General features: G+C 48.3%; 1 protein-coding gene across 5 annotated transcripts in view; it reads left to right on the plus strand.

The window, feature by feature from the left end:
- Window positions 1-16843, plus strand: part of COL27A1 (collagen type XXVII alpha 1 chain) — a 151534-nt gene that overhangs the window by 131960 nt on the left and 2731 nt on the right. For 4 of the 5 annotated variants that reach the window (XM_018052662.1, XM_018052661.1, XM_018052663.1 and 1 more), the window contains 9 exons: window positions 18-71; window positions 214-249; window positions 354-371; window positions 578-613; window positions 862-888; window positions 4112-4177; window positions 5009-5177; window positions 6470-6579; window positions 16159-16377. In XM_018052662.1, the coding sequence (XP_017908151.1) occupies window positions 18-71; window positions 214-249; window positions 354-371; window positions 578-613; window positions 862-888; window positions 4112-4177; window positions 5009-5177; window positions 6470-6579; window positions 16159-16377 (735 nt within the window). The remainder of the gene's footprint in view (window positions 1-17; window positions 72-213; window positions 250-353; window positions 372-577; window positions 614-861; window positions 889-4111; window positions 4178-5008; window positions 5178-6469; window positions 6580-16158; window positions 16378-16843) is intronic. The other variant, XR_001918483.1, reaches the window with a different exon arrangement.

Raw genomic sequence — 16843 nt, forward strand, 5'->3', positions numbered from 1 at the left:
CTTTCTCTCCCCTTTAGGGAAAGGAAGGTATCATCGGGCCCCTAGGAATCCTGGGACCTTCGGGACGCCAGGTATGTGCAGGGGGCTAGCCAGAAAGACTGCTGGGGCAAGACTGTCTGTGTGACCTAGAGCCAGTCTGAGCCTCAGTTTCCCCATCCGGGCAGTGGGGCTCCTCCTCTGAGCCCCCTCCCACTGGGCCATGGTTTCTTGCAGGGTCCAAAGGGCGACAAAGGCAGCCGCGGGGACTTGGTGAGTAGACGGGCCGGTGCGCAGTGTGGTGGGCGGGGAGCAGGGGGGCGGCACAGCTAAGCCTGCTCCTCTAACTCTGTCTCCCCGCTTCTGTCCCCCTCCAGGGATTGCAAGGTCCGAGGGTGAGTGGGCTGGGGTGTGAGGGCTGGGGGGATGGTGGAGTCCAGGGGGCGGGCACTCTGGGCTTTCCTGCCCGTGACCAGTCATGTCCTGGGACCTCGGTCTGTACGCAGGTGGCCACGGCGCCTGGGTCTCAGGAGGAGGCCTGGGCTGGGTCGGGGGATGAGAGGCCTTTGAGCGGGGCCTCACTGTTCTCCTCTTCCTCCAGGGTCCTCCCGGTCCCAGAGGGCAGCCCGGCCCACCGGTAGGTAGTGTGTGCTCCCCTTGAACTGTGGGGCAGCTGGTGGGACCCCAGGCTGTGTTGGCGGCCTTCATAAGACTGACTTCATAGGCCAGGCCTCCGGGATAATACAGCTCAGCCCGGGTGGTGCCAGGCAGAGACCAGGGTGGTGGGTTCTCGCATACCCTGAGACCCCCTACCAGCTCCCGACAGCCCCCAGGACTGCAGCACGCAGTCCCCATCAGACACAGACCCAGCCTCTTCTTTTGCAGGGTCCTCCAGGAAGCCCTATCCACTTTGTAAGTTGGAGAACTTTCTCTTTGGTCTACTTGGAGTAAGGCCTGGGGTGTGGTGGGGGAGGGATGACAACAGATCCCCTCCCTGGCCCGGGGCTGCCGACGCCCCTCCTTCATCACTCCATACTGAACCCTGAACCCTGAGGCCTCCTCCTGAGACCCAGGCGCCGTGGCCACTGAGGGGCAGGAAACCCAAGTATTAGCCAGAATGTACCCCAGACAGTGGATCCAGGAAGACCTCCCTCCGCTCGACCTGGGGTCCTGTTGGTCCACTCTGTGCCATTCCACTGACAGATCTTTAAGCTTCTGGTACTGATTCCAACCCCTGAGTTTTGGAAAGGGAGCTGTCCCACACCAGTGAGCAATTTGGGTGACACCAGCTAGGTGTCCTAGAATTTAATTCAGTCCTGACACTACTTGGAGCAGCATCAGATTCCACAGGTTGACAGCTCAGTCCTACAAGATTGCTGCTGGCTCCCCCCCGGGAACCCCACACCTCCATCCCTCACCCCCTTCCCTGCCTCTCTTCCGATGCCAGTGGCAAATCCAGGTGTCATTTGTGCTTCTGACCAACTAGCTGTACACCAAAAGCTCCCACCAGGCTCTCCTCGGCATCTGCTAATGTGCTAGGGCAGCTCACAGAACTCAGAGACACATTCTATGTGCCAGATTAGTGGCTTATTATAAAAGGCTGTAACTCACACGTGTCATTTTGGACTTCCCTGGTGGCTCAGCGGTTAAAGAATCCACCTGCAGTGCAGGAGACAGAAGAGATACGGGTTTGTTCCCTGGGTTGGGAACTTTCCCCCTGAAGGAGGAAATGGCAGCCCACCCCAGTGTTCTGCCTGGAGAATCCCATGAACAGAGGAGCCTGGTGGGCTGCCTTCCATAGAGCTGCAGAGTCGGATGTGGCTGAGCACACGCACAGAGGGGCAGCCAGATGGAGGCTCTGCATCATCAAGCAAGGCGTGGGGACGGGCCGTGAGCTTCCGTGTCCTCTCCGCATCTCTCCCTGTTCAGCCGGGGAGCCCTCTGAACCCAGTCATTTTAGGATTTTAGGGGGGCTTCGTTACACAGACACGATTGAGTCATCGCGATGGCGATTGAGTCAACCTCTAGCCCCTCCCCTCTCCTTGGAGGCTGTGGGACTGGAAACTGGAAGTCGCAACCCTCTGATCACGTGGTTGGTTCCAGAGACCACCAGCCCCCCCGCCCCTTGGGTTACTTAGGAGCTTTCCAAAAGTCATCTCATGAACACAGCAAAAGACACCTTATTTCAGAAAATTCCAAGGGTTTTCGGAGCTCTATGCCAGGAACTGGATTGAAGACCAAGTATAGATTTCTTACTATGTATCAGCACATGACAGAGTCCGTCCAGCTCAGATTCTGAGTCCAAACAGGGTCAGGCAAGGTTGCAGGTTGAGCCCCGGTGTTCCTCCCTGGCTTGAATGAAAACCCATCCCCCGCTCACAAGCCCTCTGGCAGTCTGTCCACATTTGACCATGGTCCCAGTTGACTGTTAGAAGCAGGCCCCGACCACGTCCCAGGGAATGGCCAAGGGAAAGGACTGCATGGAGAAGGAGCCCCTGGCCACGAGCAGCTTGAATCCCTGCTCTCTGTCCTCACCGTCCATCTCTCTGTCTCATCCACGAAACTAGAATGACAGCCCTGGCCTCTTCCTCTACATCCTTCTTCAGGAAGAAGGCAAGCTAGGAGGAAATTAGATCTAGGAAAAGACTTCTCCTTCTCAAAAAAAAAAAAAAAAAAAAAAAAACCAAGAAAATGAGAGGATTTTGATTTTTTGAATAATAACTAATAGATTCAGTGCTTGTTATATGCCATATAGCATTTGTAGCACTTTTCTGGAATTCCCTTGTGGTCTGGTGGTTAGGACCCGATGCTTTCACTGTTGAGGGCTCGGGCTCAGTCCCTGAGCCCTAATCAGGGAACTAGGACCCCTCAGGCTGTGTGGGGAGGCCAAAAAAAAAAGAAGTGCTTTTCATGTATTTTGCTGTTTAGTCACTAAGTCTTGTGACTGTTTGCAACCCCATGGACTGTAGCTTGCCAGGCTTCTCTGTCCATGGGATTTTCCAGGTGAGAATACTGGAGTGGGTCACCATTTCCGTCTCCAGGGGATCTTCCCGATCCAGGGATCAAACCCAAGTCTCCTGTGTCTTCCTGCATTGTGGGCGCATTCTTTACCTTGAAATCATTTATTCCTCTCAACAGTTCTGAGTTTTATTATCAGGATGAGAGAACCGAGCTTAAGCCACGTGCCCAGATTGCACAGTTAGTGAGTTGCAAGGCTTGGGATCTCAACTTGAGAAGGACTGCCAGAGTCCCAGCTCCAGACCCCAACCCTGGGGCTTTACTCACTGTCGGATCCTCCCCCCTCTCTATATTCATGGTGAGGTCGTGCAGCTATGCTTCTGGGAAGCCCAGTGCCAGGATTGGAGGTGCAAGTGGAAGTGAGACACTTACAGTGCGAACCAAAGGGGAGACCCCGGGGCTGCGGGAATGTAGAAAGCGGGGTCCACTCCCAGCCTGGGGGCATCAGGAGAGAGTCCATCGCAGGGTGGTGTCTATAGGATGCGTGCAGGGCAGGGTTTCTCACCCACAGCGCTGTGGACATTTAGAACCAGACGATTCTTCGCTGTGAGTGATTGTCCTCTGCATCAGAGGATGTTTAGCCACAGCCTAGCTTCCACCCACTGCATCCCAGTAGCACTGCCTGCTCCAGTTGGACAGCCCCTGAAGTCTCGCGATATTGCCAGATGCCCTCTAGGGGGCAGCATCACCCCTGGCTGAGAACCACTGGAATAGTAGATGGAATGATGGAGGAAGGGACCAGGCAAATGGGAGCAGCGCGTGCAAAGGCACGGTGGCTAAACAGAGCATGGCATTTAGGAACTGAGAAGTGCAATAGTATGTCTGGTGCACGGAGCACCCGTAGGGGACAGAAGAGAGGCAGGGCCAGAGAACACAGCACACAGGCCACTCCCAGGAGTTTGGACTCAACCTTGGGGGCAACTGAGCGCTATGGAAGTGCCTGGAGGAAATCAGTGGAAGCATCTGTTTGCAAGGAGAGGAAGAACAGAGTTCCCCAGAAGGCATGCAATTGACCAGGATCCCACTGGGGAAGGTGGAGTGGGAGGGCCCTTGCTCAGACCCTGGGGCTCCTGCTTGGTGGGCACCAGGAGGCACACCCTGTCTTCTCTCTGCACAGCAACAAGATGACCTTGGGGCAGCTTTCCAGACGTGGATGGACACAAGTGGGGCACTGAGAGCAGAGGTACCACCCAGGGCCCTGCCCTCATGGGGTCCCTTCCATGGGGGGGTGCAGAAATGATGACCCACATGTGGTCAGTGGCCTCCACATGACCCACACTGGGCAATTCAAAGCCAGCAAGTGACCCAGAGCAGGGCCGAGCCCTTTTGCTCTCCTCCTGAGTCAGGTAGAGGTGTCAGAAGCAGCTTCTTGGTTCAGTCCCAGAATCCACCAGAGGCAGGAAACTTGTCCACTGGCTCTGCTAAGACCCTGGCCAGTGGTCATCTCAGCACCAGGATACCAGGCTGAACAGGGCCCTGGGTGTCCTCTGGTCAAGCCCTGTCAAGAGTGTCCTTTGCTGAGTTGCTTTCCCCCCACGATGGGGAACTCACTACCTCCCAGCTCAGATAGTCAGACTTTTCCATTTGTGTCCTGAGCGCTCTCTCCAGGCTCACAAGCCAGGGGAAGGGCAGGTGGAAAAAGCTTGTTATTTTCCTTCCATTCTGGGGAGTGGGGGACGGGGTAGTGAGTGGAAAGTAAGTCCTTCACCAACTCCTTCCTGAGGGATTTGGGACCCCTTCCTTGACTCCTTGCTCACAGGACCCTCCTGTTCTGCAGCAGAAGCCAGGCTGACTGTCCACATCTCTCAAGCCCCAGGCCCTCTGGATAGATCTGCCCCTGGCCACCGCTGGCCCCCAGTTTCTTTATTTGTTAAGTGGAGGGAGACCCAAGCATAGCCCCTGCAGGAAGCTCAGATGTCTCCTCAGTGGCAAGAACTTGGGGCATTGGAGGCTCAGAGCTCCAGCTGGACAAGGATCTCAAGGGCCCGACGGCCACCCTCTTTTCTCACAACAGGGTTACAGCCATCCGGACCGGCTGGTGCTGGACCAGGGAGGGGAGATCTTTAAAACCTTACACTACCTCAGCAACCTCATCCAGAGCATTAAGACGCCCCTGGGCACCAAAGAGAACCCCGCCCGGGTCTGCCGGGACCTCATGGACTGTGAGCAGAAGATGGTGGATGGTATGAGGGCCGGTGGGGTCTGTCTCAAGAGAGGGCTTCCCAGCCCCAGGTGTGGGGCAGGGCGGGGCAGGGATGAGCTGAAAGAGATGGTTAATTCCAGGAGGAGCTGAAAGAGATGGTTAATAGCTCTGTTGCTGCTGCTGCTAAGTCGCTTCAGTCGTGTCCGACTGTGCGACCCCATAGACGGCAGACTACCAGGCTCCCCTGTCCCTGGGATTCTCCAGGCAAGAACACTGGAGTGGGTTGCTATTTCCTTCTCCAATGCTGGAAAGTGAAAAGTGAAAGTGAAGTTGCTCAGTTGTGTCCAACTCTTAGCGACTCCATGGACTGCAGCCTAACAGCTCTAAGACAGAGCAATTAGACATTAAGTTCTCCGCTCAACTGGGCCGAGTGTCTGTCCTTGGGGAGGCAGTCATTTATTCACTCAACAGTCACAGAGCCCCACAGTGTGCCAGGCATTGAGCCTCTTGGGGCATGGGGATATGGTGGGAAACACAGAGGATGGGTCCCACCCTTCCAGGGTTGAACCCACAAGCCAGATCCACAAGCTGGGGGTGACCATTTCACTGCATGGGCCAAGAGCTTTGGCAGAAAAAGGCCCCAGGGCCAGGAGAGCCCCCATCATAGCTCCCCCGGAGAGCCAGGATTCCCAGTTTCTGTCCCCCGCACCTCATCCAACTCTCCTCTCTCTGTGTGAGCTGTGTGGTGCCTTGGAAGGACCACAGTTTTAGAGGCAGACAGACCTGAGTTCAAATGTTTGTTTTGCCTCTGACCTGCTCTGTGAGCTGGATGAGCCACCCTTCTCTCTGCTGCATGAGAAGGCTGTCCTACTTTATCAGCTGTGGGGCCTTTGGCTCCTTGGAAACCCAAAAGGAGAAGCCAGGTGCCAGCAGAGCTGCCTGGTTGATGGGATAGAAGCCCTGACTCCCACCAAGTTCTGGGAGGATCAGAGCCTTGGCAGCAAAACCTTTCAATTAAACAATCCCTAAATCCCTCGGGCAAGTGGCTCAGCCTCTCTCAACCTGTTGTCCTTTCTGGAAAATGATACTTATCAGTGGCAACAGGGGGATACTTCCCATGTGGCCCCTCTGGAGACTCTGCCAGCTCTGAGCTCTGCCCAGAGAGTTTCCTTTCATCACTACGGCTCACAGAATCCCTTTTCTGCTCCACCTCCTTGACTTCATGTCCAGCTGGGACTTAGCGGGTGACCAGGTGTCAGATTCACCTATAGAACCAAGCCTGGGGTTCCTCCCCACATACATACACCACCCCCCATCCCATGTTACCTATAGGTACCTACTGGGTGGATCCGAACCTTGGCTGCTCGTCCGACACCATTGAAGTCTCCTGCAACTTCACACATGGTGGACAGACGTGTCTCAAGCCCATCACGGCCTCCAAGGTACCCATCTGCTCCCCAGCGCTCACTGGCTTGCCCTCTCTACACCCCTTGCCCCCTGCCCTGGAGCACAGTCCATCCAGGCTTGTGACTGAGCCTTAACTATCTTGCTACATGACCTCAGGAAAGTCATCTCCTCTTTCTGAACCCCAGTTCCTCATCTCTGCCTTTGGTTTCCAAATCCTTTTGTGTTGGGTGATGCTGATGGTTCCAATAGAACTTTGCCTAATGTCTAAGACGCAGTTAACCAAGCTGGCTTGGCTTGGACAACTATGACCATAAGCACAAAACAAGTCAGCGAGATGGTCCCCTGGGGCATGTGTTCCTGGGGTTGCATATGCAAATATGTAGCTCATGTTTGGTGCCCATGTACCTGCGATGATCTCTGGGCTGAGAATTTTAGGTGGCCCAGGGCAAGTCCAACAAACCACGGTGTGCAGCAGTGGGTGGGACATAACCACGCCCCTGGCTAGGAAGCCCCTCGCTGGATGGTGGGTCTGTAGTTGCAGCAAGTCTTCCATATGAGACAATTCATACTGCAGAGAAAAGGGCTTCTCTGGCTGCAGGAAAGGTGGGACTCTGGACACCCCCAGGGGAAGCTCCGGAAAGTACCTTGTCCTGACCATGGCAGACCCAGAGTCTGAACATCCGTAGCCCAGCCAGCTGGGTAACAAGTCTTGGCTGGGTCCCCACCATGGGCCAGGCACTGAGCCAGGTGCTGGGTTCAACAGGAAATGTGGCAGCCTCCACAAGCAGAGCTCACAGTCCAACAGGCCCTTTTCCCTCTGACACGGAGGGTCAGCAGCTTTGTGGCAAACCCACCTAGCAGACGGGTGAGGCTGGCACTGGGTTGGCAATGCAAGTGCCCATCTGAGTCGCTATCCCCATCAGGAACAATGAACCACTGTCCTAGGCTGGTCTCAGCCTAATGATAACCAGTGTTGTGGCTGGACCAGCCTCTCTGATTTTTATTAAGGTTGCCAAATGCCCTCCAGCAATAACCACCCGGAAACAGGAAAAAAAAATGTAGAAAGGTTATTACTTAGAGGACCTGGAGATTACAGCATACCTGGGACCACACAGTGAGGTCTCTGGTAGAGAGAGAAAGGGACAGTGCGTCTCCTTGTATTGGAGGAGGAGGAGGCTAGGATTTCACAGGTTCACTCTGTGCTGGTGAATTTAAAACCTAAGGGTGGGAATTTAAAGCAAGAGAAGAGAAAAAATAAGTGGTCCAAATAGTTGTTGAAATCAACCAGAGCTCTAACACAAAGGAGCTGCAGTGTTGGGAGGTGGCCCAGCCCTTCCAGGGTTAGTCTGTGCGGCTGGCGAGGTGTTTATTGGGGATAACCTTTGAAGCTCTCAGCGATCAGAGCTTAGCTCAGGCACTTGCATCACAGAAAAGGAGACAACACAACTGTCAGGGCTTACACTACCATCTGCCCTGCGAGGCCCTGTGACGTGAGGCGTCAGAGTCAGTGGTAAGGACATTAACCTCCTGGGTAGCTGACATGTTAAAAGTCAGGGGTGAGGCGCCTTGAAACCCAGAAAATGCACATCTGAACAGGATCACAGTAGAAAATCCTGTAATTATTATAGAGGCAATAGTCTGAAATTCAGTTGGGAGCCATTGTCCCAAACTTGAAGGATCCCATAATGGAACTAAGTCAGTGATCTGAGGGGCCCCAGAATCTGTTCCAAGATTTGTGTAATATTGTGAACCATTTATACATCTTGGACATCGTGTGTAAGTAGGTCAGTCTGAATCCATCCTGAGTAGGGAGATTGTTTTGTATCTCATCTAACCAGTCTCTTGGTCCTGAGAATAGGTCAATTCAGTAAAAGAGTAGTATTTCATTTCAGGAGGCAGTGATACCCAAATAAGGTACAGTACAGGTAATCGGGTATTTAATAAGAGTCATCTGTATGGAAACAAAAAAAGTCAAGAACTCCCTGGCAGTCCAGTGGTTAGGACCTGGCGTTTTCAGTGCCATGATCCTGGGTTCAATCCCTGGTTGAGACACTAAGATCCCACAAGAGGCATGATGTGGCCAAAACAAAAAAAAAAGAAAAGTCAATGATTGGAGAAGATTATAATCCCAGTTTTTGAGTTCTAAAGGTGCTAGTCAAGAAGATTTCTAGATGTTGGGCTCCAAACATCTTCAGATAGAGTGAGGGCAGACAGAGGCAGTCTGATAGGTTTCCGTGGGTTGCAGTTTGAATGTGCCTGGTGAGCTTTCTGAGTGGCCCACATGGCAACGGGCATGAAGATTGTCCATACAAGAACAGTTGTGATGAGCTCTCTGCAGTTTATATCGTGTTAGCCCAGTGCATGGCTTTGGGAAGAGTGCAATCTTCATTTTCAATAGAAAATGAAATCAGAAGGGTGGGAGAAAAACTGGAAACATTAGTTTGGAGAGTTGTAGCTAGATATTGGAGGAGCCAAGAAGAATTCAGCATCCTGTCCAATTTACAGGTAGAAAACAAGGTCTCAGATAATTAACAGAACTAGAATCCAATGTCCACAACCGTGTGTCATCTGTATGGAAACAAAAACCGTATTTCTATTGAAACAATTTTTCTCTGTACAGTCATCCCCATTTCTATTAAAGAGAGCCATAGAAAGACTAATTTGTTTGCAAATTAAATCTAGTTTCAACAAATGTGGTTATTTACACAAGGGCAGCTAGAAAAGTGATTGACAACATGAGCTCTTTGCTGCTTTGCTGAAACCTTTCATAAGGAGTCTCAGATAGAATTTTAGAAGCTTCTTCAGGGCAAGAAACCAAGATCTAACCATCAGACTTTGCCTAGAACACCTGTAAATTTGGGTAAATTTCTCTCTTCTCAAAAAGTGCCCAAAATATCTTCTGATTCCTGTACCTGCCAGGAAGTAGCCTTCCTTGCTGCTGCTGCGGCTGCTAAGTCACTTCAGTCGTGTCCGACTCTGTGCAACCCCATAGACGGCAGCCTACCAGGCTCCCCTGTCCCTGGGATTCTCCAGGCAAGAACACTGGAGTGGGTTGCCATTTCCTTCTCCAATGCATGAAAGTGAAAAGTGAAAGTGAAGTCGCTCAGTCGTGTCCGACTCTTCATGACCCCATGGACTGCAGCCTACCAGGCTCCTCTGCCCATGGGATTTTCCAGGCAACAGTACTGGAGTGGGGTGCCATTGCCTTCTCTGAGCCTTCCTTACTCACCTGATAAGACGGCTGGGAACCCTGTAGTCAAGGTAACAGACCAATTTTTCCAAGGGTCTTTATTGGCTCCATGAAGTCAACCTTAGTTCCTTAAGCGATCTGGTCATATCAGAGTCTATATATATATATATATATATATATATATACACACATATATATATATCTCTCTCAAATATGACAATCCAGTCAAAGCCTGTTAATAGCCAGTATTTCCAATCATGTTCTGTTACAAGAACAGAGTCTTACTGAGCTTATGCAAATAACTATACTGCCATGAGAATAAGAATACTCATAGAGCGAATTCTAGAAGGATCAGGTAGGGAGAAACAGCAATTATTTCATCTTTGTTCACAAAGGTGTACTTCCTCAAATTGCTGTCAGTCACTGTTAAGCTTTAGAGAACAATTTTCCTTAAATGTGGAAACAAAGATTAATAACTGCCAAACAAAAGTCATAAAAAATTATAATCACCCTCATCAGTTCATTCAGTCCTATGCAATTGATCACTGATCTTGATTTTTGTTAGCAGTTTCATAAATCCAGGTTTTCCTTAGAGTTCTGCAAATCCCTGCCCATTCAGTGGTATGATTTAAAAGTTATCAAGAATCGGTACTTATCAGACTCCTGTCCATGAACCTGAAGATGGAGCACTTTCACAAAGACATCAGAGTAAAGCAATAAGTATAAATAACAAAAGAAATGACATTTTTTATGCCCACGGTTAAAGATCTGATAAGAGTTCACTATGATGAAGTTGACAGAGAAAATTTTGTTATTTCTGTGACACACAACATTTTAAGATAACTGGAGTTATGATGGATAACATTACATATCAGAATCTCAGGAATTTCATATGATTTCTTGAATATTGTATTAACAAAATATATCCATTTGAGGATATCCATACAGAAGACGTAGCATTATTTCCTACTCGACAATATTTCCCATGTGACTTAACATATCAAATAAGCCTACTTAGTTTAGTGTCTTTCTTTTTATTAGGAAAGAGAAGGATATTTTGACATGTTCCAAGGATCCTCTGGAAAACCCCAAAGTTACTTCCAGATCAAAAAGACTTCATTTAGAATTTGACTTGGAGAAGTTTGTCAAAAATATCAAAGATTTTCAACACTTGATTATAAAGAACCACAGATCAGTATTTTTAAAAATGCTGAATTATCTACTTAGCTGAAGTGACAAAGGATTTTAAAAGCAAATACAGAAGGTTCCATCAGTTCAGTTCAGTTCAGTTGCTCAGTCGTGTCCGACTCTTTGTGACCCCATGAATCAAAGCACACCAGGCCTTCCTGCCCATCACCAACTCATGGAATTCACTCAGACTCACATCCATCGAGTCAGTGATGCCATCCAGCCATCTCATCCTCTGTCGTTCCCTTCTCCTCCTGCCCCCAATCCCCTCCCAGCATCAGAGTCTTTTCCAATGAGTCAACTCTTCGCATGAGGTGGCCAAAGTACTGGAGTTTCAGCTTTAGCATCATTCCTTCCAAAGAAATCCCAGGACTGATCTTCAGAATGGACTGGTTGGATCTCCTTGCAGTCCAAGGGACTCTCAATAGTCTTCTCCAACACCACAGTTCAAAAGCATCAGTTCTTCGGTGCTCAGCCTTCTTCACAGTCCAACACTCACATCCATACATGACCACTGGAAAAACCATAGCCTTGACTAGATAGACCTTAGTCAGCAAAGTAATGTCTCTGCTTTTGAATATGCTATCTAGGTTGGTCATAACTTTTCTTCCAAGGAGTAAGCATCTTTTAATTTCATGGCTGCAGTCACCATAGTTGTGAGCAAAAGTTAGCTGTTTTGTTATTGAGAAGACTGTTTTCCAGGTAATTAAACATCCAATTAAGACAACATGAAACTCAGGAGATTATTCTGATAAAACACAAAATCTTTGCTATCTAGCCAGATTACTTAAAAAGTAAAGAATAACTTTTCATACTTTTAACAGGAGCAGATCAATACTCCAAGAAAATGTATCCTTTTAGCAAATGAAAGAAAATTACATAAGAACATTATTAATATTAGTTTATTTTTTTAAAAGCCTCTTCTAACAATCCAATTTTAGCCAACTTGACCACACAAAAAAATTCTTTTTCTCTCTTCTAACAATATGATTAAACTATCTATAAAATCTTCATTAGACAGTAGACAAAGTCAGCCATCATCCCAAGCTAATTTTTTTGTAATAAAAATAACATGGATTTATTTGGCTAGTAAACACTGGAAAAGTTGTCTATCTGCAGTATATTTAATGCTGTTAACTCTGAAGACATACCTATTTTAATTAAAACAAATTTAGGCTAGCTTTTATTTACCAAAGGTTATCCCAGATCATGTGAACTTGAAAAACATTTGGATTAGTTTCTGTATTTCTGAATGTTTGGAGTAACTAATTCATAAGTGCTTATTTTTAAGCCACTTAAACAGAGCTCTTTTACACATTAACTTTGGCTATACCATTCAGGGACAGAAAAAAAATCACATATTCATCCAGAGATTACAAAAACACCCAGACCCTGAGACTCTATAGCTTCCTTTCCAAAACTTTAGCCATGAATCAGGTACAATGTAAAACTCACTTTTTTATAAATAACATTTGGCTCCAAATTGTGTCTGGCAGACAGAACAAGTTAAAGTTACGTGCTTCAGCAGCTAATGCTTTCTACCAATATTTGTGGAGATGACTTAAGATCTCTTAAGGAGGCTGAGCACTAGATTTTGAGTAAGAGAGCTTTTATAGCCGTTTGTATTTTGAAAGGTCTCTTTCTCTGTTGTTTTATTTTTATTTTTTCTTCATCCTCAGGCAATTGTAGGCAGAGTTTTAGTTACCTCCTGGGGTGTTTCCATTTCAAAGATTTAATCTTCAAGGGACAGAGAAAGAATGTAAATTTTCTTCTAGGAGTGTTGGTCCCTTTTGTATGGTTTTGGCAGTTCCAGTAAAATGTTGTAGGACTGCCCTGTAATTAGGGTAGTGCTTTATTAAAATAATTCCCTGGGTCAAATGGGGCCTCTTTGGAGTTGAAAATGAAGAGGGGGTCATCTGGATAACCACAGCTGTGGAAACGGTAAACCCACTAGATCAGGCCAATTTTGTGCAGCAGGAGATGGGCCTCATCTTAATGTTTTCCATTCACTGTGAGCCTTAGCAGCCATCACTGTGATGGAAGGATGCAACCACGCCAAGAATAAACATCCAGGAGAGGAGGGGCCCTGGGGGAGCATCAGTGGTCTAGGGTCCTTTGTCTTCCCAGTTCCCTCTTTCTTATCCACGATGGCTAGATAACCCTTTTCAGCTTTTCCCTTAAGGGATGCATTATAGGATGTGTTTGTTAGTTCTGCCTTGTTCAAGGGAAAGCCCAGGGAGCTGAAGATCTTGGAGGAAATGAGAGTATAGCCCAGATGGATCTTTAAGAAAAAGTATGAATTTTAGGGTCTTTAGAGAGATTGGCCAGTTGATACATTTTGGCAGCCTTGAATAACAACAATTGAGGGCCTATAACAAACAAATCAACCCTCTCAAATAGCCAATTAGCTCCTTTCTTTCCTTCCTGCTGCATAAAATATTTAAGAAAAATTTGAATTTCATTTAAGGTATAGTTTTTCATCTCAGTTTCTACTTCTTGATTTTCTCCTATTATCTTAATCCAAAGTGGATTACAGGAAAAGTTTGGATGGCACCACTGTGAACCGTCTTCACAGCTGGCCGCTTTCCTTCCCAGGGTGTTCCAAGAGACCTCTTCGGGATTGAGGTCTATGTCCACTCACATGATGTGTGCAACAGGGTCTTTGGGAAAAGCCCTCAGGCCCCTGGAGTGTGATATCAGAGACTTGGCATGATGGTGTGCCCCCCAGGATGCTTCCATGGGGTTTTGCATTTATCAAGAACCCCCCTCAGGGTTCTTAGGAGATGCTGACATCAGATGTTTAGGACGTTTATATTTGTCCATTAATTCTTTTAGTAACATCACACCAGGGATAGGAGCCACAATACCCCACTGGGTCAGGGATGAAGGATGACAGCGATGAGTGAAGCTTGGACCGTGGAGACCGCAGATCTCTGTTACGTCTTCCGTCTGGTGGGCCACTGGCTTCCAGTTGCAAGGCTATTTCACTTTTCTGGCACAACCACCAATTCCATGGTCGTAGGTGGAGGTCTCCTATCCTCCCCATGTACAGGAATATTTCTCTTATGCCTTTATCCCGGAACCTCTCCTTGGGCAGTGACATAGCCTTGTGATCCAATTCACTGTCCTTAACTCTGCCCTCAAGGCATGGAGGACCTTTTGTTGTTGTTTAGTTCCTAACTCGTGTCCGACTCTTTTTCCACCCCGTGGACTGTAGCCCGCCAGGTTCCTCTGTCCATGGGATTTCCCAGGCAAGAATACAGGGGTGGGTTGCCATTTCCTTCTCCAGGCGATCTTTCCAAGCCAGGGATCTAACCCACCCAGAGGACCTTTATACACATTGATTGTCAATTAAAGCCTCAATGGACCATAAAGAAAGCTGAGTGTCAAAGAATTGATGCTTTTGTCTTGTGGTGCTGGAGAAGACTCTTGAGAGTGCCTTGGACTGCGAGGAGATCAAACCAGTCAATCCTAAAGGAAATCAACCCTGAATATTTATTGGAAGGACTGATGCTGAAGCTGAAGCTCTAGTACTTTGACTATTTGGTGCGAAGAGCTGACTCGTTAGAAAAGACCCTGATTCTGGAAAAGATTGAAGGCAGGAGTAGAAGGGGATGACAGAGGATGAAATGGTTGGATGGCATCCCTGACTCAGTGGACATGCGTTTGAGCAGGCTTTAGGAGATGGTGAAGGACAGGGAAGCCTAGTGTGCTTCAGTCCATGGGGTCGCAGAGTCAGACACCACTGAGCAACAAGGCCTTTATAATCAGTGGTCTCAGTGGCTAGTAAGAGCCTATGGCCTTGATCACACTGCTCTGGGAAGACTGTTGGATTATCAAGGCAGGAGTGACCTTTGGGGTTGGATCTTCCCCAGTGGCAGTAAAGAGTCTGCCTGCAATCGGAAGATGCAGCAGGAGCTGCGGGTTCAAGTCCTGGGTCGGAAAGAGCCACTGAAGAAGGAAATGGCAATCCATTCCAGTATTCTTCCCTGGAAAATCCCATGGCCAGAGGAGCCTGGTGGGCTATATATAGTCCATGGGGTTGCAGAAGAGTCGGACACGGATTGGTGACTAAACAACAATCACAGCAACGTGGGAAAGCACACCGCAGTGAGACAGAGTCCTTTCCCAGATGCTAACACCCACCTGAATTAGGTGGTTAGTAAGCAAGCTGCAGGTCAAGGGCCTCCTCGCCATGGACAGCAAGGGAGACTGTGCAGTCCCGCCTACTACGCCAATTGTTATGTCCCTCTCAATCTATCAATAACCATGTCATGGTCGGACCAGCCTTCATGGTTCTTATTATGATTTCAAGATGACCTTCAGCAATAACTATCAGGAAACTTTGGAAAAAGTAAAGGTTTATTACTTACAGGACCTGGAATTTACACAGCCCATCTAGAGCCACACACTGGGGTCACGGGTAGAGAGAGAGAGAGGGTGCATGGGCCTGGGGTCCTGCTTTTATTGGGGTGGGGGTGCACTAAGGTTTCGTAAGCTCAGTCTTCATTGGTGAATTTAAAATATAAGGGCTAGAATTTAAAGCATGGAGGGAGAAGAAAGAAGTAGCCCAAGTGGTCGGTTATTGAAATCAATCCAGAGCTCAAAAACAAAGGGGCCTCAGTACTGGAGGTGGCCTGGCTCTTTATCTAGTCCCATGGCTGGCAGGGTATTTATAGGAAGTAGTCTGCCTTTGAAGTGGATGCCTCTTTGAAGTGGATGTCTTAGCAATCAAAGCTTAAGTCAGAAAAGAGAAAACCCAACTGTCAGGACTTACAGTCCATTTAAGCCCCAAGTCCTGCCCTTTCGTTTGCTCTCAGGCCTGTCTTTTCCAGCAGCATCCACCCCACCCTACCTGGAGCTTGGGACTTAGAAATGTGGTGAAGCCACTTCTCATTTCCTTTGCCCTCTAAGAGCCTCTCGATCCTGGGCAAGATCCTCTCCCTCTCTGAGCCTCTGTATCCCAGCTCAGCCCCGGAGACAGTACATCAGGACCCTCGAGGCTCTGGCTGGAGTCAGGCAGACCTGGTTCTTTCCCTTCCTTACTCCTTGGCTGTGGGACTAACACCCACCTCAGTATTTCTGTCTTTCGAGTGAGCAACACCTCTGGGACCGTGGCTGGGAATTGCTTCCCAGGAAAGGGCTTGTGCCTGGACCTTCCAGAGGAAAGTGAGGAATTTGGAGAATGGTGGACAGCCAAGTCCAACCCTGCCTGACCGCTGTGTCTCCTCCACAGGTGGAGTTTGCCATCAGCCGGGTCCAGATGAATTTCCTGCACCTGCTAAGCTCTGAGGTGACACAGCAGATCACCATCCACTGCCTTAACATGACCGTGTGGCAGGAGGGCACCGGGCGGACCCCAGCTAAGCAAGCTGTGCGCTTCCGGGCCTGGAACGGGCAGATCTTTGAGGCCGGGGGTCAGTTCAGTCCAGAAGTGTCCATGGATGGCTGCAAGGTAACTCTTGGGGCCCTTCATAGGCCCCTCATGCACAGATAAATGTAAAAACATGTTCTTATATATAACAATTTTATACTATACTATATTAGTATAACATATACTATACTATAATTTATACTATAATATATATTAGTATAATTTTATACTATAATATATATGTATGCATATATTTTTATCTTTGTGTAATAATTTTTTATAGCAGTTTTATAAAATTGCTTTCATCCTCTTTCCTCCCTGGGAAACTTTCAAGGGAAGGTCTGGGCTGGTAGATTGGTACTTATTTGCAAGTCTACTTATAGAAGGATATATTTCTACTCTTCTCTCTGCCCCCTGCCCTCTGGTTAATTTCTTTCTCTTAACCTGCTTGTTTTCCAAGGCTTAAAACAGGCTGGGTTGTAATTGAAGAGGGAGACAGAAAGTCATCCAAAAAACCAGTCTCACAATATTAAACAAAACCAGTAAT

Source organism: Capra hircus, chromosome 8, assembly GCF_001704415.2.
Source record: "Capra hircus breed San Clemente chromosome 8, ASM170441v1, whole genome shotgun sequence".
Taxonomy (NCBI): Eukaryota; Metazoa; Chordata; class Mammalia; order Artiodactyla; family Bovidae; genus Capra; species Capra hircus.